This window comes from Gallus gallus, chromosome 23 (genome assembly GCF_016699485.2).
Source record: "Gallus gallus isolate bGalGal1 chromosome 23, bGalGal1.mat.broiler.GRCg7b, whole genome shotgun sequence".
Classification (NCBI taxonomy): Eukaryota; Metazoa; Chordata; class Aves; order Galliformes; family Phasianidae; genus Gallus; species Gallus gallus.
The window spans coordinates 2,498,295-2,521,881 of record NC_052554.1 but is presented as its reverse complement, the minus strand read 5'-3'; the positions used below and the strand labels follow the sequence as shown (position 1 = coordinate 2,521,881).

General features: G+C 55.8%; 2 protein-coding genes and 1 non-coding gene across 7 annotated transcripts in view; all 3 read right to left on the bottom strand.

Moving 5' to 3' along the window:
* Positions 1-634: 634 nt before the first annotated feature.
* Positions 635-7,920, bottom strand: RCC1 (regulator of chromosome condensation 1). 5 transcript variants are annotated; one of them, XM_040651891.2, is made up of 14 exons: positions 7,890-7,920; positions 7,673-7,715; positions 7,011-7,060; positions 6,052-6,124; positions 5,539-5,712; positions 4,697-4,936; positions 4,430-4,617; positions 3,974-4,153; positions 3,794-3,890; positions 3,143-3,265; positions 2,781-2,927; positions 2,368-2,487; positions 1,803-1,955; positions 635-1,232 (listed from the first exon to the last, which is right to left on the bottom strand). In XM_040651891.2, the coding sequence occupies exons 6-14, from the start codon at positions 4,764-4,766 to the stop codon at positions 1,057-1,059; spliced, it is 1,254 nt and encodes a 417-aa protein (XP_040507825.1). In that variant the 5' UTR covers positions 4,767-4,936; positions 5,539-5,712; positions 6,052-6,124; positions 7,011-7,060; positions 7,673-7,715; positions 7,890-7,920; the 3' UTR covers positions 635-1,056. The 5 variants fall into 5 exon arrangements, with proteins under 5 accessions (XP_040507825.1, XP_046759528.1, XP_040507826.1 ...); XM_046903572.1 differs by lacking the exon at positions 5,539-5,712 and having other exon boundaries at positions 4,697-4,957; XM_040651892.2 differs by lacking the exon at positions 5,539-5,712 and having other exon boundaries at positions 4,697-4,957; positions 6,052-6,119.
* On the bottom strand, positions 7,400-7,604 carry LOC112530237. Its single transcript, XR_003071731.2, has one exon. It is a non-coding gene; the product is annotated as a small nucleolar RNA SNORA73 family (small nucleolar RNA).
* Positions 7,921-8,768: 848 nt separating the features above from the next.
* PHACTR4 (phosphatase and actin regulator 4) overlaps positions 8,769-23,587 on the bottom strand; it is a 39,107-nt gene continuing 24,288 nt past the window's right edge. The window contains exons 5-16 of the mRNA NM_001396606.1: positions 20,957-21,133; positions 20,479-20,559; positions 17,693-17,857; positions 17,218-17,577; positions 14,208-14,787; positions 13,411-13,631; positions 12,830-12,980; positions 12,252-12,307; positions 11,419-11,480; positions 10,710-10,847; positions 9,975-10,051; positions 8,769-9,453 (exon numbers count right to left, since the gene is read on the bottom strand). Coding sequence (NP_001383535.1) covers positions 9,438-9,453; positions 9,975-10,051; positions 10,710-10,847; positions 11,419-11,480; positions 12,252-12,307; positions 12,830-12,980; positions 13,411-13,631; positions 14,208-14,787; positions 17,218-17,577; positions 17,693-17,857; positions 20,479-20,559; positions 20,957-21,098 — 2,049 coding nt within the window. The 5' untranslated portion in view covers positions 21,099-21,133 and the 3' untranslated portion in view covers positions 8,769-9,437. The remainder of the gene's footprint in view (positions 9,454-9,974; positions 10,052-10,709; positions 10,848-11,418; positions 11,481-12,251; positions 12,308-12,829; positions 12,981-13,410; positions 13,632-14,207; positions 14,788-17,217; positions 17,578-17,692; positions 17,858-20,478; positions 20,560-20,956; positions 21,134-23,587) is intronic.

Genomic DNA, 23,587 nt, shown 5'->3' with positions numbered 1-23,587 from the left:
CACGTGGAGGGCGATGGGCTGCAGGAGCAGCGTTAGGGTGGGGTGAGCGCCCCATGCTCAGCCCATGTTTGGGCTCCTTTTGGGCACTAAGGGATGGCGGGTGGGTCCAGACACAAACCTGCTCTGTGGTGGTGGGAGAGGAGGAGCAGAGCTTCGTGCTCAGCCCCACCGGCTGCATGCTGAGCTCAGCCCTAATGGCACCTCCAAGCTCATCCCTCCCAGCCCAAAACATGCAGAGCAAAGGGCCATGGGGCAGCCAGCCCCCTGCAGCACCCAACCAAACCCCCACCCCCAGCTGGAGCCTCATTAAGGAACCTGCTCCCTAATTAACACCAAACAGACACCAGAGGTTGGGGCCACGCCGCGATGCAACCCAACTTTGCCACTCAACTCTACCAGGGTCCATTCTGCCCGATCTCCCAGCGGTGTCGGGGACAGCACGGGGTGAGCAGGACCCCACGGAGACCCTCCCCTCCTCGCTGCCATCCCCAGCGCTCCTCCCACTGCTGCCATCCTGCGGCCGAATCCCACAGCTGCACCCATGCACTGCATGCAGCACCGAAGTGGCACTGCGTGACCCGCACAGCAGCCCCACAGCACCCCGTCCTGCTCAACACGGGGGGAAACCCAGCACTTATCAAAACTCCATTTATTCCAAACGTTTAGAGATTTTTTTTTCCAACCCCCCCCTCCCTCTCCTCCTCAATCAACCAAAATACTTTACATTTTCTTTAAAAAAATTCAACGTTAGCCACTGTACAGCTCCCCAGGCTCCCGACCAGCCCCAAGCACACACAGCTCCCCACCCCCTATTGCTTTAACTTAATGTATAAAATCCATCCTCACAGCACCTCCCCCTTCCCAACGCAGGTACCTGGAAGGCAGCACGGAAACAGAAGTCAGGGCACCTGAGCAGATGGGGCTCTGGGAGCCCTCTGCCTTCCCCCACTGTGCTTTGGGAGACAGCAGAGCTGGGAAGCAGCTGCCCAAGGTGGGGTTGGTGGCAGGAGGAGACGCCCGTGGGCCCCGCGATCCCACTGCGCCCCACCGGAGCGATCAGCTCCGTGCCTTGTCCTTGACCAGCAGGGCTGTGTGTTGGCCTCCACTGGACACAGCCAGGACCAGGCGGTTCTCCAGCTGTTTCCCTGTCATCTCCACGGGGCTCCAGACGTCCTCCTCCTCGCCGGTGCCCAGCTGGTGGTTGGTGCCCATTCCCCACGCGAATGCCCGCCCTGCAAAGGCGGAGATGTGAGTTTGGGCTTTGGGTAAATACAGCATCTGCAGCTGGGCAAGGGGGTAACCAAAGGGTTCCAGAGGGGCAGGAGGGGGGGGAGAGGAGGGAGGAGGCGTGTGGGCCTCCCACAGAACAGTGTTTCAGTGCATGGACTGCCTTAAAGCCAGCGCTTTGCCCCCAAGGAGCACTGCTAACGCACCAACGTGCTGCCTGCTCTCATGCCACAGCAAATCCTTCCTGCAGCTGCAGACGCTGCATGCAGCCCACAAAGAGCTCCCACAGCAGCCAGTTCACGGCTCAGTTCTCTGAGCAGCCCCACCGGCTCAGCACGTTCTGACAAACCCCGCTGTGAAGTGCCCACAAAAACAAGTGAGCAGCTGCTGCCCCTGGGCTGGGTGCTACCTGGGGGCTGCAGCAATGCGGGCAATGGGCTGAGTCCCAACCTGGCGTGTGATGGAGCTCTGGGAAGGGATGGGCTGGGCAGAGCCCTTGGAGAGGAGAATGAGGGGTTGGAAGGGTACAGGGCAGCTCCAGAAGCCCCCCATGGCAGGGAGGCCCCAGCACTCACCATCACTGCTGACAGCATAGCCAACCGATGCGCCACACGCAACAGAAGAGATGCTGGGGAGGTCTGGGATGACAGTGGGTGTGCTTTTCTCTTCTGCCCCTTCCCCGAGGCCCAGCCGGCCGTACTCAGCCCTGCCCAGGCTGTAGGCTTTACCTAGGGCATGACAGAGAGCAGGAGCAGTGAAGCGAAGAGGGCAGAGACCACAGGAGGCTGGAGCCAGACCCTTCCTGCCCCAGATCTGACCCTGGAGGATGGGAGCATCGCTCCTCCCAACCACATCCCTCAGCAAACCCCCGCTCTGACCCTGGGCTCCCCAGCGGGATACAGAACTCTATGGGGAGAGTGGGGGTTGTCACCATCCCTGCTCTACGCTTCCAATTTGAGCCACCTTTTCAACAGGAGCACATTTCTGCAAAAGCCAAACAGCCCCTCTGCTGCTCACCCAACCACCACACTGCCCCGAACACACGAAGGACTCCGCGTGTTTCAGCATTTCACCCTCACCCCAACACCACCCCAAAGGGACTGCCATCCCCGGGAGCCCCTCCATCCCACTGCTGCTCACCCTCCGAGTCCACGCAGACGGTGTGGTGCTGCCCACCGGAGAACCCGACCCAGGACTTGGTGGAGTTCTTGAAGGATGTCAGGTTCTGTGGGGAGAAGCAGGGCTCGGTGCCCTGTGTCCCTGCAGGGCGAGATGCACAAAGCCCAGCACATCAGGCACCGCCACTGAGCCATCCTCACAGGGCTGACCCCACTGACGCAGCCCAGCCCAGCCCTGCTCCCCCAGCCCCAGCACTGAGGGTTATCAATTTCTGCACCCATCCACCAGCTGAAGGGGCTGGGAACAAAACCTTGAGCCCCACGTGCAATTTCCAGCTCCCGCATGTCCTGCAATGGGCGCTGGGTGTACGTGAGGGGCTCAGGGTGTTCTGCAGCCCCACCGAAGGCAGGAGACCTGCAGGGATGCAAACTCACCCAGCTGGTGGTAATTGGAGAGGCCGAACCCATAGATGTGTCCTTCCCGTGTGATGGCAAAGGTGAAGTAAGCCCCACAGAAGGCATCCTGGAAGCGCATCTTGCCTTTGCCTCTGACAGGGACACGCTGGGGGACCAGCAGGCGCTCTGGGGACAAGAAACAAGGCATCACACGAGAGCTTATGATTCACACCCTTCTCCTCTCCTCCAAGCTGCACATCACTGAACGTAAGCAACCGATTTACAAACAAGCCCTCGAGCAGCCAAGGAAGAGACGGAGCGCCTCTGCTCCTCAGCAAAGCTCTGCACAGAGCCCAAGCGTGCCACGGCCCCCAATGTTTCTGAGCACCAAAGCCACTCACGCAGTCCCTTCCGTCCTCCTCGGTTGGAAAAGAGGGCTGGCACCCTGCCCAGCTGGCCCTGCTCGCCACAGCCACACGTGAACAGGTCGCCATCCACCGTCAGCATCACCAAATGGTCGTTCCCTGCAGAGAGACACGGGAGGTGAGAGCAGCAGTCACTCTCCAGATCCCACCAGGGGGACATCCCACCCCAAAGTCCCATCTGCCCAAGCTTTGCACGATTCTGTGGCCTTTGGCAGCTCCTGGATCGCTTGGCACACCTGAAAGCTCTTCCTGATGGAGGTTCCCCATTGGAAAGTCTCACTGCATGGTTCAGAGGTGCAGGAGCCCCCCAACCTCACCTGGATCCTGGACAAACCCCCTGGCTGCCCCGCTTGGCTTCCCCAGATCTAAAGAGGGTGAGTGCCCCGACCCCGTCGTGCGACAGGGCACTGTAACTGCAAAGCATTTTCAGCCAACTGCTAAGCTGAACTGTAGAATAACTCTTAACTAACTGTGAAACATGTTAATATTCGACCCAATCTGAGTTCAAACCACCACGAAGGCTAGAAGACACACAGCAGCCCATCGATGCACCCAGGAGGAAATAGGAAAGGAGCTGTCTGGACCTTCACCCCTTGCCCAAGGCTGAAGAGCTTTCCCTGCACTGACCTGAGACAATTTTGACGACGGGCACATTGAGCTGAAGCAGCGCAGGAACGGTGCTCTTCTTCATGGGCTCCAGCAGCCCAATCACCCCGTTGTTATCCTAGGAGGAGACAGGGGTGCACAGAAATGAGTCCCTGACGCCACCCAGCAACCACCAGCAGAGCTTCCAAACAGCCAACGTACCCGGAAAGAGCCCCAGATGAAAACCCTGCCGTCGTCTGTCAGCGCGGCCGTGTGGCTGTCCCCTGCAGACACCTGCACCACCCTCTCCTGCAGCTCCACAGGTCCTGGGGTGCACTCCGACCCTTCCTCCGAGGTGTCGCGCCCAAGGGCGCCTTCGTCATTGCAGCCGAAGGTGTAGATCTGCAAAGAGAGGGCTGCAGTTAGGATGGGACACCGAAGCTCCACGGGATGCACGCGAAGCCGGGGGACCCAGCAGGCTGAATGATCCCTCCACACCCCAAAAATCCCGAGGTCTGCAGCAGTCATCACCATCCAGCAGCTGGGGGGAGGAAGACTGCAGCCCCAGCAAAGCGAGGTGTGATTCAAACCCTGCTCCAGGACGCAGCCGAGCTCCCTCTGCTTGCAGGGGACGCTCAGCCCCCCCCAGCTCCCCACGAACCCCCAAAGCGCACTCACTTTGCCCGTCTCGCTGAGGCACACGGTGTGCATCCCTCCTGCCTCCACCTGCACCATCAGCTCCGGCAGCTGCACCAGGGCCGGCTTCTTCCTCTCCATCACATCCTGCCCCAGGCCCAGCTGCCCGACGTCCCCCTGGCCCAACACGAGCACCAGGCCGGGCTGCGTGCGGTGCGACGGGTGGCTGACTGCGGGCAGAAGGGACACGTGGAGCCGGAGGGGGAAAAGCAAAGGGGGATTAACAAAGCTCACGGGGAGTTCTCTTACCTTTCAGCTTCTTCCTTTCAGGAGGCTCCTCCAACGCGGGGCTTTTCTTGGCAGCACGCTTTCCAGACATGTTGGTCGGGATGTGAGCAATGAAAGCTGCTCTGTTCGGGCCCTGCGGTGCAGCTGTTGGTCGGCGTTCCCGGACACAAACCCCGCCTGTCCCCTCTGCTGCACAGCTGCTGCAGTCCGGATCCCACCGCAGGCACCGCCGTACGGCTCACACTCCAATCTCTCCTCCCGCTTTGAGAAAGCACACATCACCTTTCCACGTTTTACCCCGTTGTGCTCAAGCAGAAACGAACCCCCTGAGCTCTCTGCACCACGGGAAGCTGCAGGGCCGGGCTGTGCCCCAGGCTTTGAGTGCTGTGCCCGAAGCCCTGCAGGCTGTGCTCCCGGCACACGGCATCCCTCCCGGCCCCACCGCAGGGCTCGGGAAGTGTTAGCGCCCTCGGGTCACCCCGCATCCCGTCGTCACCAACCGCGCTGCCCACATTACGCGGGTCGGGAAAGGGGCTGCGGGGCTTTTTGAGGCCGGCCGCGCTGCGCCCACCCGGCAGGAAGGACGGAGGGCTCCGCACGGCTCCGCTCCCAGCCCAGACCCGCGCGTGGGGCCGCGGATTTGAACTTCCCGCTCGCCCTCCCCCCCCATCCCAAACTCCACCACTTCCCCTCCCCACGTGGGGCCGCGCAGGCCCGGCCTTCCCCGAGCACGAGCGGACGGACCGAGCGGCGCCGGGAGCGGCACAGCCACGCGGACCCCTCCCCCGCCCTCACCCCGTCCCAACCCCCTCCCCGAGCCCCGCTCCGTGCCCCCCCCTCCCGCCCTATAGCCGCGCACCCACCTCCGCCGCTCCGCCGCCGCCGCTCCCGGCCCCGCGCTCCCCGCCCGGAGCATGCGCCGGGACACGGCGGGCGGCACAGCGCCCCCTGGCGGCGGCGGGGGGGGGGGTCCGGGACCGCCTCCGCGGGGCACGGGAGGGTCCCTCCCATCCCGGGGAGATCTTCGCAGGAGGAGCCTAAAAATCCCCCAACACCCCGCGCTAAGACGGCGAACGGCCGCACGGTGCTTCTCCCGGCTCTCACCCGACCGCCCCTTCTCCCCTGGGAACGACCCGAAGAACCGCAGCGCCCCGGAGTGTTTCCCTATCTTCCCCCCCCCCCCCCCCACCTTCCTATCCCAACCCCTTCAGCAAGAAGCCCTTCTGAGTTCCTTCTCCCCACCCTCAGCCATTCTCCCCCCCGAGCGGTTTCCCATCCCGAAGCCCACCCCACCCTCCCTATTTCCCCCTACCACGGCCGGGCTGCCGCTCCCCCGAGCCCCGTGGGGAGCCTTCCCATAAAGCAAAGCTACTTACAGTCCAGATCCGAACGTTCAAAGGTCCAATAAAAGCAGCCAACAGGTATAAAAGCAGCCGTTAAAGTCCTTCACTTAACAGAGGGAAACAACGCCTAAGTATGCTCACCAGGAATCGGTTTTTCACCTTAAGATAGGTCGAACGCCCCCTCCCAGCCCCCCATCACCCACTCAGCCCCACACCAGAGAGCAGTGCCGGTTGCAAAGGGCACAGAACCAGTGCTTATTGGTACCAGAACACGTGGAGCATTAACAACGGCAGAGCTCCGAGCTCCCCTACCAGCTCCAAGCATCTCCTAAAGGGGGGGGGTGGGCAACCCAACCGCACAGAGCCCTAAAATCTTCCACGTTTATTCGGGGTTTCCTGAGCTCCATAGGATGACCCGGCAGCTCGCAGTCACAGCAGAGAAAATAACCACACAGCAACGTTTTCAAGTCATTTATTAGTCCAGGCACTGATGCAGATACATCTCAACACTCACAGAAGAAACTCAGACCTCCCCCCAGGTGGACACGCAGCACCCGCTGTGCCCATCTTACACAGCACAATCCCAACTGCAGCCCCCCTCCCCAGCACTGCTCCTTCCTCGGCCTCCCCGCGGGGTGGAGGAGCACACGGTGTCCCAGCCGGTATAACAAGGCACCCACCGAGCCCAGGGGGTCCCCTGTATGCTCTCCTCACTCACAACAGGCTCAGACCACGCCGAGTTGTGCCACACAACCCCCAGGGGCAACGAGGGGCACCTCTACATCAGCACTGCTTGGGAGGCCACGGAGCGGGCAAGGAGCAGCATGGAGCACATGGTCTGACAGCACAGCACACAACGCAGCCCCCCTTCCACGCCGCTCCAAACCGCACAGACCAGGTTGGGTTACACCTCAGGTTGGGTTACACACCTCAGACACATTCACCTTTTGCCACCACCTCTACTCGTACCACTGTGCTCAGCGCATACTCACCGTCACTGCACAGACTCAGCTGCTGACATTCAACTACAAATCTTCAGCGTCTGCAACAATAAAAGCAGCGAGAAAACCTTATTACTCACATGTGGCTTTTACTGCTTTTCTGCGTGGCAGGACGCATACCATCCATCCTGCTGTCCCCTCTGACACGTGCTCATCAGTTACAGCTCCCAGTGCATGCCCACCATCCCCCCCACCCCACTCCAGCCCCAGCATTCCAGCACTACACCCCATACAGAGCACAGTACTGCGGGGCTGACCCACAGCCAGCTCTGTGTGACCGCACAGGGGCTGTCCTTATTCCTACCGGCACAGGAGGAGCACTGCAGACCCCCAACCCCCCACCACGTGCCCCCACCGCCCCCCACGGCCGCTCGGCACGGATGTGTTTCCTGCATGGTTTATCTCCTCTGTCACTGCCCGAGGGCTCAGAGAAGCAGTAGGAATATGCAGGCTGCAGGCTCGAGGCCCGGCTTGTTCTCCAACGATGTGGAAGGGGAATATACGTCTCGGGCCCGAAGGCCTACGCTCCCGTGCGCCACACGGACAGAGCCGAGAGAGAGCTACTTCTCCGGATGTCCTCGTTGGGTCGCGGCTGTCTGCCCCCCGATACGGCCCCGTTCCCCCCCGGACGGGCGGAGCGCAGCGATACTCACAGCGGCAGCGGGCGGGGTTGGGCCGCGGGGCAGCACGGCCGGCCTGAGGGAGAAGAGAAACGCTTGTGAGGGCCGGCGGGGCCCGGAGCGTGGACCCTCCCAGCCCTCACAGTACACTAAGGTAGAAAATAAAGCAGAAAGCAGGAGCTACATAACCGATCCCAGACCAGGCCAGACCAGGCCGCGCCCTGCCCCCAACCCCCCCCTCAACACTCACCTGCTCGCGCCGCTGCTCACCGCCAGAAAAGAGCGAGTAGCGCGTCGAGCGGCTATTTATAGAGCGGGAGGGGGCGGGGCCTGATCGCGCAGGCGCAGTGAGCAGAACGCAGCGGGCCGTGTGCAAAGCGGCGCGGCGGAAGGGAGGGGGCGGATTGCGCGTGCGCAGTGGGAAGGCGGGAACGGCGGGCGCCTCTGTGAGGGGCGGCGGTTGCGTTACTGAGGCAGCTCCACACACACACAGACACACAAAGGAGCCATCCGCAACGCCAAAGGGGAAGCAGTTTAAAAAAAGAAAAAGAAAAATCCTAAAATACTTTTATTCAATAATTAAAATCTGTTGAGGAGACAGATGTACAACGCAAATGATTGTAGTCTACAGCCGTGCTGTATGCACGGGGAAGCTGTGTGAGGGCCGCGGAGGCACAGCGAGGCCCTGCCCGGCCCAGGCCTTCCCCTCCCCACAGCCCCACAGTGCTGTGATCCTCCCTTCATGCTCAGTGCCATGATGTGGGTTTGTGTTGTGCACGGTAACAACGATTTTAAGGTCACTTTTTTGAACCTCCCGCCCACACAGTGATACCATCGAGTTTCCCGTAGGTTTTGCTGTATGAATGAGACAAGGCAAGTTCAACCCTGATTTGGGAGAGTAAAAAATAACGTCTGAGAGGAAGCAGCAATAAAAAAAAGCACTGACTGCCATCACAGCTTCCCCAGATTAAAGAGTTCTTAAAGGCAGCAGTCATTTCCCGGTTCTGTCCTTCGTTAAATGAGCACAATTATCTCAGTCAGATCCATTAGCATCACAGCGAGTGTGAGAGAGCGGGGAGGGAATGTTTTACACCTTTGTGTTTTCTTTCTGCTCGTTTTTTTTTGTAGATTTTTTTTTTTTTACAAAAGGAAAAACGCAGCATATGTTAATATCTATACAATTCCCTTCCAGGACAACAAACTGTCGGTCAGTAGTGATTCAGGACATGAAAGGTAATAACAGACGTTAAGCAAAGCCAAAAAACAACGAGTCTGATGTCAGTTGTCTGCCAGGGCAACGTCTGCACGGGGCTCTGCACACAGCAAATACACACAGGTGCCTCCTAGCAACATCTGCCCTCCCTTCCTCAGCTCAACGGCACCAGAGCTGCCAGCTGGTTTTTCTCCTCTTGGTGAGGAGGAGGAAACAAAGGGGTCGCTCCCAATAGGAGTATGTGCAGCTGAGAGCTGGGCCTGGCACCACAGGAAGGGAGCTGGGGAAGGAACCGTTTGCCTGCGTGTGCACGGTCTGGCAGGGATGCTGGAGCCAAAGAGAGGCGTATTGCTGAGCTGCACGAGGTATAGTGTTCAGTTCCAGCCTGATGGCACTCGAGACGTGTTTGTTCCAGTGAAATGCTACATTCAGACAGGATCCCCCTTCCCTGGCTGAAAGCCCTTTTCTGGATACGTTTTGAAGGCAAATCTTGGAAGAGTCGAGGTTCTGCCCTTGCTGTATTGCCCAGGGGAGGGATGCAGAGAACTTCCAGTCCTCTTGGCTCTCTTGTTCCCTCTTGGAAGATTACGGTCGGTGGTACCTAAAAGCCAAGTGAAAAAGCCAAGTGTCATCCTTGGAACTTGGGTTAAGCAGTTATCGAAGCATTACAGATCGCTAAAAAGAATGAACTGAATTATCTCTGAACTTTCAGCCCTTCGGTGAAGCTGTTAACATCCCAAGTTTTCATCTCTGCCTTAGAAAGCTCTTGTGCTCTGCAAACACAGCTCAGCCATGGGGGGCCACGATGCACAGGTTACGTCGGAGATATCAGAGCTATCTACCAAGGTGCTCTGTGGCTTTGGTACTGCTGCACATCTCCAGTGCCATAAAAGCACACTCCAGCTGCACGGTCACACTGATACCTGATAATAAATTCACAGCCTTCAGCAATTAATTCAAAATCATCAGCAAATAGACCTTCTGTCTAGGGAATATTGTTTTTCCTAGATAAGCAAGACATATGGAGCCTAAAAGTCTCAACATTCCACAGTCCTTGAGGAGGTACAGTGCACCCTGCCAGGGTTGGTACTATAGGCACCATAATGGTATGTGCTCACTCACCGTGTGAACTGCTTGCTCTCCTCATGGACTTCCATTTCACAGCTCTTGAACTCATTTAGCTCCTTCCGGATGGCAGCCTGCACGAGAAGAGAGAGAGCTGTCATCTCCTGCTAGAGCATACCACCCTCTATCCCCCATTTTAAGTGAGCTTCAGATGTGGGAAGAAGGCACTGCGGCTCCAGCATTCCTGCTCTGGGCCCATCTGTATCCTCTTTTGGTGGTAAAGTGAAGAGGAACAGCAGATTTTAAACGTAAGCCTCAACTCCTCAGCATCTTTTGGTAGAGGAAGAAGCTCGGATTGCAGCAGCCACTCCCACCTTTTGCTGTCACTTCACACCAGGCTGTTTAACCTGCCCCACCTCCTCCACACCCAGGGCTGGGCAGTCCCCACAAGAGACCATGGAAGGTGAGAACAGGTATCTTCCCTGCCAGCTTGCCTAAGCCTGCTTCAGCCTGTGAGGAACCACGCTCCTCCAACCAACACCCTGTACCCTGCATCCTCAGACCATCACTCAGAAGCCACTACAGGGCCCACGTGCAGGCTCTGTGTCCCCCTGAAGGGGAAAGGAAGCAAGGCTGAGTCCAGCACACAGGGGCAAAGGTGCACTGGTGGTAGTGGGCGGGGTGCCAGAGGTGGAAAGAACAGAGCAATTCACCTTGGCTGGTGACTCCCCTTTGTTTGAGACATCCAGTCTAACTCCCTGCCCCTCCCTGGGGCCAGGGCACTCCTGTTACCTTGTCAGCAGGTGTAAGCTTTGTCCATGGCTTATCTGCTCTCCGGTCGTAGTCTTGAGCATCTGTTACTTCCACATACTCGTTAAACCTCAGGATCTTCCTGGCCTGCAGCTCTGCCACTGTAGGCCTTTGGCTAAGCTGAACACAAGAATGAAAATAGTTTGTGCCTTGTCCCCAGAGCAGCTCAGGACCAGTCACTCCATGCACAGCAAAGAGCAGTTCCCTCGCTGGTCCTGAACCACAGATACTGAGCTCCTGCTCACCACGACACCAGCATTCCCCAGCAAGGAGTAACAGCAGTGTGTAGCCTGGGCACCACAGCTAAAGCAGCTGTTGCTCTGCACAACTTCTCTGGAGCTGTTGTTACTTTGGAAATGGATTTCCAGGAGCCTGATGTGAACATCGTAGCCACTGAATTATGGTTCCACAGGCAGGCCAGCATCCCTTTCGAGTGCCAGGTGCCAAATTTAGTTCCCATCTAGCTTGTTACGCTTGATGCCAGCTCAAATCTGTCAGTGCCAAACCTGTCTGTGGTGCCAAGAGCTCTGACAATCCGCATCCCAAAGTCACCGCGGTCAGAGGGCGCCGGGGACAATTACACAACAGCCCCGTGACTTCACCCACAGCGAGGCACCTCGACACACGCACGGCCACCACCAACCCCGACAGCTCTGCCAGATGGCCATCGCAGCACGAGAGCCAGCAGTACCTTTCTGGTGAGCCTGCGTTTGATCTCTCGCTTCTCAGCCTGACGGTCAGCTTCATTTTTTGCTGCCAAGTGGGAAAAAAAAACAAACATTTCTTTTTTGTTCCTGTAAGCATCACAGGCTTTGAAAAGTGCCTTCTGTCAATACCCTTCCTCAGCAGCAGCCCACCGAATGACAGTGGCCTTGTGGGCCTTAATGCAGTGTGAATGAGTCATTCTCTCCAGCTCTCTGTGTATTTAAGATTAATGGCCGTACCCTCAAAACCACTTTGCGGGTTACTCCTCCCCCAAGCTATTATAGTAATAGTTTTGAAGAGAAAAGCAGCGCAGATAAATGTTTAAAACTTCCTGAACTGACGTTTCCCTTTCCCCAATGTGTTTATTTAAAACTTTTGCAGAAGAAGGTATGGCCAAAAGAAACAGCGCTCACTCAACAATGGACTTTTTGGATCATGCAGTACAATGCTGTAATGTCTGGGCCACAGAGAGAAGTCCAGTCCAAACAAAAACTTCGCTGTGCAGCTTCAGAGCAGTCTTAACCAATGTGCACACCCTGAGGTACCAGGCAGGGGATGGGCAGCCCTTCCCCATCATAAAACATTATGATGCTTTGAACTGTACCGTGTGCTATCCCTGCTACGGTCTGATTTTTACCAGGGTCAGTTTCTGATGGTAAAATTCAGCAGAACCGCTTTACTACAGTGATGTAAGCAAAGCACAGACCTCCACTGCTATGTTTCAAGCAGACTCCACGCACACCTGGACTAAAATGTCTGAAGAAAAAGCAAGGCAGCTTTTATTTTACTCCTTAGAGCCACCAGAGAAGCGCTACTCACGCTGAAGTATGTTCCTCTGCTCCAGTTCTTCTGCTGTGGGCCTCTGACTCAGTCGCCTAAAGAAAAGCACGACAAGTGCACAACGTGTTATCTGCTCATCCATCAGTAGGGGATGAAGACCACCAGCCATTGCTGTCCTGCTTTGGGCTCCTCCCCTCCACTCCAACAGCAGCTCACCCACAGGCCCAAGCCAGGAAGGCACTATGGCCTCTCAAAGGCTCAGGGACAACTTCTCAGTGCAGACAAGCAGACAGAGGCTGGAATATCAACAGCCTGAGCACCAGCACGCAGCCTGCAGCTGTCCACATCTTTATATGCCAACTGTATTTTACAGCAGTAATGTTTCTGTAGTCCTTGAGATCCTCCACTCCCAACAGCTCTGCTAGGAGACATTGCTCAACTGCTCTGCTCCAGGAGAGACTTCCAGCCTTGGTAACTGAGGGGAAAGCAACACTGAGCCTCCAGCCCTGACCCAGCAGCACTGCCCAGCCACCTGCCATGCTCCAGCACAGGCTGCTTAGACAAGCAGCAGCTTGTGCCCACGGGTCAGACACACCACCCTCCTCCATTCCTTGTACCTGATCAGCGTCGTCCCGATCTGCTGCCGAATTTCATTCCACTCCTCTTTGCTTTTCCGAGGGAAGACAATCTTTTCTTCCTGCACTGTGGTGGTGTTACCCAGCTTTATAGCTAGCGTGTCTTTCCTCTTCACTTTGTTAGCCAGTGTGCCTGCGGGAGGGAGAGGGATGGGACTGAAGACTGCAGCACCGGAGAGCAGTGAAATGAGCCGCTGGCAGTTGTGCTTCCCCTACGGCTTGCTTTCCCTGCTCAATACAGCTCCCAGCTTGCTACAGCAACAGCCAGCATCCCTGTGCAATGCCCCTCCAGCTGAAGGGGTGGGACAGCACAGGCCACCTGCAGCTGGAGGGGGATTAGCAACCTGCAGCTGGAGGGGGAGCATCTTGTCAGACGAGCATACAGGTTTGGCTGCCATAGCCTTTGAAAAGGTAGGGGAGAGGACACGTGGTGCATCATGAAACCAAGAGCCAGCTGCTTTGAAGCGCTGTGTGAACTGCTCTTTGATACCGAGCTCAATACAGCCAGGCACAAGCTCAGCAGAGCAAAAAAAAAAAGCACAGCTGCAATGTCAAAGCCTTACTGTTATGGCTTTCATCTTCTTCCTCATCCTCCTCGTCATCTTTGTACAGGATGGGCCCTTCCGAGTCAGAGTCACTCATCCCTTCCTCTCCCTCCTGCTCCTCCGGCAGGACCTGGGGCACCAGCATTGGGATGACGGTGATGGACGGCACGTCCCCGATATACACCCGTGGGCCTGAATTCTGCTCCTCTTCCTGGTCCTCCTCTTCCTCATCGTCTGGACTAACGAGAAGCACACTATTACATTTCTTAGCATACCCCACTGATAATGCCCCGTTGGCTCCCCTCAGCCCACTGAAGGAACCTGAGCAGGGGGAGCAGCCCCAGCCTTGTGATCCCCCACCATCACTGGAGCACAGCTTGAAGGCCAGAGACACTGCAGAAAAACAGCCTTCTCACCACCCAGCCCTGGGACTTTTGAGTTCAATGCTGTTATAACACAGGACAGTCCTTCTCCCACTTCCGTTTTGCAAAAGGAAAGACTAAGCGGGCCACAAATGGATGAGATCCAGGATCGTGTTTTGTCTTAGCGCAATTAAAGACAGGCCAGATTCCTGGCACCAGCCTACGTTTGTACTCTGGAATACATTTCCCTTTGTGAGTGATGAAATTCCAGAATCAGGGTTAATTTCATGAGAAGACGTATCAGGTTCCTAAGAGGCTGAAATGGTTGCAGCCAGCAGGCAAAATGGCTGCAAACAAAGCACCCAGCCCAGCACATGGGCTCTCACCATCACAGCCCTGCGGCGACAGCGCTGTGCCTGCTGTGAACCATCACCACGCACCAGAGCTACTCACACTTTCAACATCTCGATGGTGACCGGCAGGGACCTCGTCCTGCCCAGTGTGCCATTGTCCTCCCCGAAGCCATCGTTCTCAAAGAGCAGTGAGTGAGCTCTGTGTGAGCCATCGGCAGGGGGGGTGACGGGCAGGGGACTGGCGAGGGCCTGCTGGATCCGGATGTGCAGGGGGATTTGGGGCAGACGGGGCAGCCCAGGAGGTTCTCCAAAGCCCTGCTCTGCCGTCCGCTTCGACACCTCCAGGGACCTGAAGTCTTTGGGAGGAGGGGGGGTCTCCTTGGGCAGGTCCAGGGAGCGTGGGGCGTCCAAGGCAGGGGTGGAGTTGGGCAGGGGCATTCGTGGAGGCTCCGGAGGGATGTGTGTGGGCAGCGGTGGGGATGGTGAGGGCGGTGGGTACGTGGGTGCCACGTGCATCGGCAGCAGTGTGGGGCGGCTTGCTGTCACTGTCCGGTCACCTGGGGGCTTGGAGGGGAGGGCTGCCTCCGGTGGGTTGGTAGGCAGGAGGCCTCTCTTCGGTGGGAGAGGAGGGGAAGGCTTGGACAAGCCTGTGCCACTGTTTATTGCTTGAGACAGTTCCGCTGAAAACAAAAAAAAAACACAAAGGGTGGATGCCAGATTCCCTTTGCTAGCATGGAACAAGCACAGCAAAGTACTCAGGTGCCAGAAATAAGCAGATTGCAAGCCTCTAGCTCGTCCTTCCTGCAGCAAAGGTGAGACTTGGGAGAGCAGCCAGAACCAAGCAGGCTGGGAGAGGTCTGGGCATCCTGCTGCTTCGGAGAAAACAGCAGCAGCCCTCCAGTGACAGCAGATGGAGCTCGACCATCCAGCTCTGCCTCAGCCCAGGTACGCAGAGCACTTTGTGGCTGCATTCACAGTTCTGTTTGCAAAGGGATCTGAGACAACCACGGCACCCCAGACTCCAGCTGTGTTAACAACTCCCTCGCACATTCAGCAGCTTTGGGGAAAGAAGACAAAAGTCAGCAGAACAGCAGGCAGCAAGGTGCTCTCCTCCTTTGCCCTCACCTGCCAGACCCAGCCCAGGGACACCGTGCCACCTGCAGGTGATGGTCACAGAGCGGTGGCCCTATGCAGGGGCTGGAGGAACCTGCAGCCCCCAGCACCACAAGAGGGTGCTGTGAGCAGGGAGCGCTGCGTTGAGATAAGGCTGCATAGCTGCAGAGAGGTGAGCACATTTTTGGGATGTTTTGCATTTTTAGACTTTCCTCTTGTAGATTAAGAGTCAGATCGTGCAAAACACCCAGTGCCCTCAGCTCCCATCAGCCTCAGCCCTGAGTGTTTCAGGATCCCCTCAGCAGTGCTCCCAGCCTGGTGGGACCAGGCTCGAGTCACTCTTAGGAAAGGGCAGACAGATTTTGAAAGGGACCACGTGGTTGGCAGAAGGAAGAGGAGATGGAGAAGGGTCAGGTGCCATTCAAAGCATCCCCTCCATGAGAAGAGCCCCCTATACCGACCAGCACAGCTCCTGCCCCAGCCCTGAGCCTTGCTTTCAGCTCCTGCATGCCTGGAGTCAGAGCATGCATCAGAGACCAGCTCACAAACCCAATTCCACTGCTGCTGTTTATCCACAGCAACATAACAAAGCTTGCACGGCAGTGACAACACGCATGCTGCAGTTACAGCCCATCATGCACGGAATGCACAGCCCTGCAGAGAGCTGCAAAACCTCTCTGCATCTGCATTTGCACGCAGGTAACATTGCAGGGCCGGCTGCTCCCCTCCACACCCCTGCAGCCCGTGTGTGGGAGAGGGCTGGGGCTGAGCACAGGTTTGACAGACTGCTGTCTTCAGCCACGTTTTTTGTACCACAAGTGCCTCCTGCAATTAGCACCGGGGCATTTCAAATACCACCTCTGATGTGTGCAAGCAGCTTAAAGAAAACAAGAAGGTATTTCATCAAGTGCTCAAGCATGGTCAGACTAATCAAGCTGGTCTGGCATACAGGAGTGTTTAATACCATACCAAGGTTGCTTGCAAAACCTGCTAGAGCAAGAAGCCCCAACCAGAACGGAGGGATGCAGCCTGTGCTCCAAGCAGTGGCTCAGGCTACTTCACACAAGGTAGGCTCCCAGCACTGCCTCCCCAACCACACCAGGGTAACGCCTCCAGTTTCTGTGATAACAATGCAGATGTGTCTCACTGATTGGCCCAGGAACCTCCCTCTTAACCTGCACTAGCTGACCCAACCCAAAGGTCAGCAGGGCTCTGACACACAGCAGCTTATCGCATGGATTGAAGTTGTCTCACTTATCCCAGCAGTGCTGCACCTTTAAGGCCTATAAAGATCCTGAACAGAGCAGGACCTCGCTCTGCTTTAAGAAGCTCTCCCCAAATCACCTCCTTGGAAAGCGGAAGAATTAAATATCTCCAAGTGTGAAGAATCAGCTCGAATTACCTAAGAGCACTCATTCGTGGGACAGGACATAGGACTCGTGACTAACATAGCAATACTCTGTCACAGACCTTAGAGGAGGTGGCTGAGTATAACCAGTAAGTTTGAACCACCCCTGGCACACCAGCCATAGCACACAGTGCTCAGCGTGATGTGGATTTTCTTTTAATTGATGCTAAAAGCATTGATTCTCATCGACTACAGCCCTGCACAGCAAAGATCTCACACGCCATCCACCACTCCCAGCTGTCCACAGATGAATCTGAGCTCTGAGTGAAGCATCAGCGTTTAAAGACAGTCTTAAAACGCCACCCTAAAGCAGGCAGGGATTCCCTCCTGCAGGTAATGCTGGAGGAGTGCATGTTTGACACACTGGATGGCTTATGGCAGGATGCTCTGCTAATGACATTGTTCCAGCACGCGTGTGCCCGGGTTAAACCCTTTCAAGTGCAGGCTGGGCTGCTTTGGGAAAAAACTGCCCGACGTTCACGATAAATCATTCCCCACACCATAATAAAACACACTCCCTTGCAAAAGGAAGAGATTCTCAGAGGGAGGGCTTGAGAACGCCCACTGCAGCAGCTTCGGAGGCACTTACCTATCACAGAGCTGCTGTTCCTGTTGGTGGGTTTGGGTGGGGGGACAGGAGGCTGTTTGGCAGGGGCTGTGCTGGTTGTACTCGTAGGAGCAGTAGTGTTGGCACTGGTGAGAACAGGGGGCAGAGTCCTGGGGGCTGGGGAGGGGGCAGCTGTGGAAATGACTGTCTTTGCCACAGCGGGGGCTGCGGTGGAGGGGTCAGTTTTTGCAGTGCTGCTGGCCGGTGGGGGATCCTTTCCCTGCGGTTCATTTGCCTCCTGGGAAGTGGAGGGAGGTCTTTTGGGAGGAAGCAGAGGCTGGCGGGGAACATGTGGCTCCTGAGGCGGCTCTGATTCGGAACCAGGGTGGCTGCTTGACGAGCCTGCAAAGAGATACTGTATAAGAGACCAGAAGGCAGCAAGGAGGCGAGAAGAATCAGCTGAGAATTCAAAGCCAGCACTGTAAGAATCCCATTTTGCATGCAGCTGGTTTCTTACCGTGTCTCTTCTTGGGTTCCTCAACCAGAACAGACTTCCTAAGGCTGGAGGACCTCGTGGCCTCCTCTTCCTGGCTGTGCAGGTTACCGACCCCAGGACCACCGATGGGCACCGTGTGGCCGTTCTTCAGTGCGGACGGATTCACCTTGTCTGGTTCTTCACCATCTGCAAGGGGTGGGAGGAGAGAAGCAAACAGAAAACATTCAGAAAGCGCAAGACAGAGGAGACACAGCTGAGGTGAGCTCTTATCCATCTGCACCGAATTCTCCCTGGAGCAGCAGATCTTCAGTCTGCCTTCTGCAGAGGAGAGCACAGCAACAGCAACTGGAGCTTGAGCTGAGAGCCCTTCATTTCACTAGCAGCAAGCAGAATAGTACAGTACTGTACCCCATCAAGCAGGGCTTTCTTCAGCAGCCCCTTAATCTCCCACCTTATTTAGAAAGAATGCTACCACATTTAAAAAGCGATGGATTAGGAAGCTGCAATCACAGTTAGCTTCCAGCAGCTTCCACACCAGCTCACCTCAGGAGTAATCACACCTTCTGTGCTGCAATACAAAATCCAGCACAAGCCAGGTCACCCACTGCACATGAAACAACAGATGCTGACAGTGCCTTCACATGCATTGAAGCACCTCTATTTTCCTGATGATTCCAATCCTGAATTCAGCACAAAGATTACGTTTTGCTCTATGCAAAACATCCCACATCCACTCTAATGGGGCAGTGCCTGTTCTGACTGTTAGCTGCTTGTTTGGGTGTTGTTCTGAGGGACGTGGGTCAGTGGGGAGATATTGGTGGTAGGTGGACGGTTGGATGGGATGGTCTTGGAGGTCCTTTCTGACCTCGGTGCTTCTGTGACTCTATGACTGCTTTCCTTCTCAAGAAAACTTCAGTAAAAATGAGTTTGATTAAAAATCCTTGGCATTTTCAGCCTGCCATCCCTCAGACAATTACAGCTCAGCATTAAGTGCCTGCCAGGTGTCAGACCTAGCGTGTGCTGTTGCTCCAACTTCTGACTGATTCCCCGGACCTCCTCTCCTTCCCCACACCAAGGTGTTATGCAGGAGCTGAACACAAAGCACCAAGCCGAAAGCTCTCCAGGTTTTTTTTTCTGCAACAGAACAGCATTGGTTCCTGCAAGGAGATGCAGAGCAGCTCTGCCCTGAAATGCAGGAAGCGCAGACGGCAGCAAGAGGGAGTTTCCTCCCCAGCCAGGGCTGAAACTCAAGAGATGAGCTGCAGCTTTTTATAGCAGCAATCGCCTCTGGCAAACTGAAGCTTTCAGCAGGGGAGGCAGACCGGCACGATCTTGCTTCCCCTTAGTCATTCACACCTGGCATGCCCTTCCCAGGCAGAGCAGGGTGTTCCTGCTGCCCTTCTCACACCATTTCACCCCGGACTCCACTTCCAGGGCCAGCAGGGCAGCAGCACAGGTTTCCTCCCCAAAGGTTTCTGGATCTTTTGTCACTATCGACTTGCCTAAGAAAATTAACCGACCTCGTAAGAGCAGGTTTTGAAACTGCAAATAGAGTAACCTACCTCCATCATCTTCCGACTGCCCCGGTGTCTCAGCATCACGGAAGTGAGAGATTAAGATAATGCTCTTTCTAATCTAACCCTCCTGACAATATTGATTGCTCCCTCATACCTTGGGTTTGTGCTTTATTCAGATTATGATCATCTTCTGTTTCTTAAGCCCGATCAGATGACTGAAAGCAGAGAGTAACCCCCCCACAGCCACGCTTCTGTTACGCCCTCACAGTTTGAAGGACCTCTCCTCTGCCACCATTGGTTGGAAGTTTGTTGCACAAAGCCTTTGATCTCTCTTCCAGTTTCACCCCATGACCTCACATGCTTTTGCACCACAGCGAATCCTTCCTGCAGCCCATCACTTACACCCTCGGGTTGCTTTTATTACAGGGCAGCTGCAAGCAACCCTGTTAGTTTTAACTCCAGCATTCAGTGGCTTGGACTGGAAACCACTTTTTCACTTCCACTTTGTATCTTCCTTAGAAGAACCCTAACATTTGCATTAGGTTAACTCTGAAGCGTGTCTTTCGAGGTAGTTACACACTGCTCTATGCCACAGACCATGCTGCCACTCGAAGCAGTGTCCAACACCCCCCAGTACAGCCAGGTGAGCAGATCTGCCTGGAAAGGTATCCTGACAGCATGGCCCCAGCTCAGCCATAGAGGATGACAGAAAGCAGGGGAGGCTTCTCCGAGGGCAGGGAAAGCTCAGCTGTGAGCAGCTGTAACACCATACCACAAAGGTTCCCATCTTCAGCCCCTGGAGGAAAATCCCCTACCCATGCAGCCCAAAGACATCAGATGGTTTCTTTTTTCAGACCTGGAGCCTTCAAATCAGAACTCTGAGGTTTGCCTCTCCCACAAAGGATGGAGCGTGGTGTGGAGCATGGTCAGAACAAACCAGAGAGGGTGAGCCTATGGTGATGGGGGGCTTGGCAGGATGGGACAGGGCGGCTGGAGCAGGACAGGCACAAGAGGGACAGGATGGGGTGACACAAAGGATGGCCCTGCCCTCCCCACTGGCAGCAGGACAGGTGCTGCACTCCCTTGGGAACATCCTAACTGAGCACACTGCCTTCCTTACCAGGACAGTCAGATGAGAGAACGTACTGAAAAGGGTGAGACGGACAGACAGGAACCAGCAAAGAGCCCTTAAATTCATCTCCCAGAAGGGCTGAAGGGTGAGGTTTTGCCAGAAGAAGGTGAGTTATGCAGAACACAGACAGGTGAGGATAAGTTTGTTCGCAGACTCACCCTGCTCAGGGTCTTCCAATAGAACCCCTCTCTTTACCAGCTCCTCTCTTGGCTTTCGCATTGAAATCTTCCGTTCTAAAACTGGTATTAAATTGGAAAAAGAAAAAAAAAAGAAACACACTTAGAAAACAGGGCAGGATGGAAGTTCAAGAAGATCTTTTTTAAGGGATCGGATCTGCAGAGGAAATAAAAGGGCTTCAGATTTCATTGTATGGCACAGATTAATGAGAGGGCGGAGGGACTGCGCGCTCAGGCCTGAGCAATCCCTCCCTCCCCACAGCAGCCTGGGGAGGTTCCTTCCAGGAAGGAATTTGTTTGTCTGAAACTACAGCTCCATGGCAAGGTGTTCTGGAGAGATTGCAGGTGCCGGCCCACCACCGATTCCTGCTCTGCTTCTCACACGTGCCAGCCCTCAGGCCTCCTCACTAGCTGCAGGTCTCCCAGGCAGAAGAAGGGACCCCCCCCCCCCCCATTTTACCTTCTGAAGTCTCTTTAAATTTATCACTGCTTTTCTTTTTCCTCCACTTCCAAGGTTTGAAGATCTTGCCGAAGCCCGAGAACTTGCTTTTCCTCTTGGTAGGAGGTGTGGTGTCACCCGATTCCAGCACGTCGACCCCCATACCCGCATCACTCGGGGGGTGATCCACCTCTTCAGCTGCAGGGAGAGGAGCACAGCAGTTACCCCGGTGCTGCACGCAGCTGCTGCCAGCTCCCAGCCCTTGTGCACGGGGAAACGGCGACACGCGCTCATGCAAAGAAGGTAGAGAGGTTCCATGCCTTCACGTAACCGTCAGCGATTGGCGTTAGCTCGGGGAGACGAGGGGGGTTTCCCAAGTTAACAGCACCAGGGTGACTGACAGGCAGCTTCCTAACAAACCAAGGACTCGTGTCAGTCAGCAGTGTGACAGCTTCGCCCCCAGGAGCACGCAGTGCTTCGCTGCAGTTGCAAACCTGGTGCGAAACACACAGAACAACACGAGCGTGGACACCTCAAAGCCCATCTCTATCTGCACACAGTGAAGCTAGCAGCCCCACTGCATCAGCTGCTGGCGCTGGGACCGAGCCTTGCTGCTTTTTCCTCTAGAAACACAGCCAGCATTGCTGGCCAAGAGCAACAGCTCCACAGGAAAGCAGCACAATGCAGCCCGCGCTCCACCTATGGCACTCGAGGTCTCTGGAGAACACCACGAGAAGGACACACAGGCAGGAAGGGATGCACACAAAGGAAAAGCCCAACTCACTGCAGCAGAAAGCTCCTAAAGAAACAACCTGCAAAGCAGAACCAGAGCACAAACCCCTAAGCTGGTGGCTGTTAATGGGGTGTTTGATGCACCGTAAGGGACTGCTTGCCATCAGCAGAACCCAGCGCTGCCTGCAGCAAACATCACAGTGCACACAAGCAAAGCGAAGCCAGATGGTGGCCTCAGTTTGCAGAGTGAGAACCCCACAGCTTCAGCACTGCAGGAGCACCACGCTCCATCCAGGAGCACTCGTGGTGTGCAGAACACACTGGGACCGACTGCACTTGTGCATCTCGTTTTATAGCCTTCCAGCCAAATGCTCTGCAGTTTGCAAGCCTTCTGGGATCACAAAAGCCCTTTCAGTCGGTCTCAGGCAAAGCCTGCACGGCGTGCTGCAGAAAAGACAACACCCCCTGGGCCACGCGGCGAGGTCAGCCAAGAATCCCTTCTCCCAGGGCTAAGAGATTGGGAAAGGAATTCGAGGGGAAAGCCATGCTGCATGCAGGACAAAGAGCTAGAAACGTATCTGTTATATCACATAAATATCCACCACGGAGATAGGCTCCAATGTGAAAAGGCAGCTCCCTGTCAGCACAGGGAAGAGCAGACCAAGGACAGGAAAGAAACCAGGAAAGCCCCAGCGCTGACGTTTGCTGGAGCCCCACATGCAGCTCTGCCCAACGGGGGATTGTGGGCTCTGGAGCAGACCCTATGCACACCTTGCTTCGAGCGCAGCTGAAATGAAGATGGGGAACAGAGGGGCAGCACAAGGAAATTCAGAGGGAATTTCAACGCTGGGATCCAGATCCCATGTGAGTAGCACAGTATTGAACCAAACGATGGAGCAGAAGAGGAAATCCAGCCCAGGATGCAGGTTGGCAAGGAAGGGATCCACTGCTGTGTGGACTGGAGGGGAAGAAGGACCTTCCGAGCCGACTGCGGCCATTTCAGACATTACCTACAGCACTCAGTGCTGCCCGGGCTCCTCTCCTCCAGCTCCACATTTCCTGCAGTGACAATTGAGGGCACCTGGGGGAGAACTTTTCCTTTTCTTTCTCTAATTTTTTCTCCCCTTTTATTGTTTTTTGATTTTTTCCCAACCAGCCCCTAACAGCTCACCCAGAGGTGGTAAAAAACCAACGCCAGCCAACTTCTACTCAAAGAAAGATGACCAATGTGATGCCTGAGCTCAGCCTTAGGAGAGAATGGAGGTGGAAAGCAGCACGCACGATGTCAGCCCCAATCCAGGATGTTCTGCAGCTCTACCCCGTGATTTTCCTGCTGGGACAGAGGGTGAGAAGAAGGAAGGACACAAACACACACCCAAGAACCCAGGAGGAACTGTCCAGATGCTCAGAGGCCCAAATACCACCCAAGAGGTTGCAGAGCCTGCAGCCCGTGCCCCAAACCTCCCCAGAGTGCTGGAGATGCACACAATTCCTGCACCAGGAGCAGCTGAACAGAGGGGAAAAGCTCCCGAGTAAGTTTAATCCCAAGGGGAGGAACCTGTTGCTGGACTGAATGCCATCTCAGGGTGGAGCTTCGTGCCAGGCATGCAGGTGAATACAACAGCCTGGTTTTGCTGTGATGTTCAGCACTGATATCCAACACAGTGGCTCTGGCCTGCCTGCCACGCTGCCCCACCAGGTTGGGGGATCGCACTCAGAACCAGCTCTCAAACACCACAAAAACAGTGGGTTTTGGTGCTTTGTGCTCAGCTCTGTGCCTAACAGCAGCAGCGCAAGAGGATCAGATGCTCTGCCAGCATAAGACCACAACCCATCACTTTCAGCACCCTGGGCAGAATGAAGCCCAACACAGTGTGACCACCGCGTGGCACCTCCAGCCATGACACTGATGCCCCCAAA

Bases quoted from the DNA above. Each gene is read 5' to 3' on its own strand.
- RCC1 (XM_040651891.2), bottom strand. From the start codon at position 4,766: ATGTCTGGAAAGCGTGCTGCCAAGAAAAGCCCCGCGTTGGAGGAGCCT. The intron at 4,154-4,429 runs GTGAGTGCGCTT...CTCTCTTTGCAG, and splicing joins GCCTCAGCGAGACGGGCAAA to ATCTACACCTTCGGCTGCAA. The intron at 1,956-2,367 runs GTGAGCAGCAGT...GTCATGCCCTAG, and splicing joins CGTCTGCGTGGACTCGGAGG to GTAAAGCCTACAGCCTGGGC.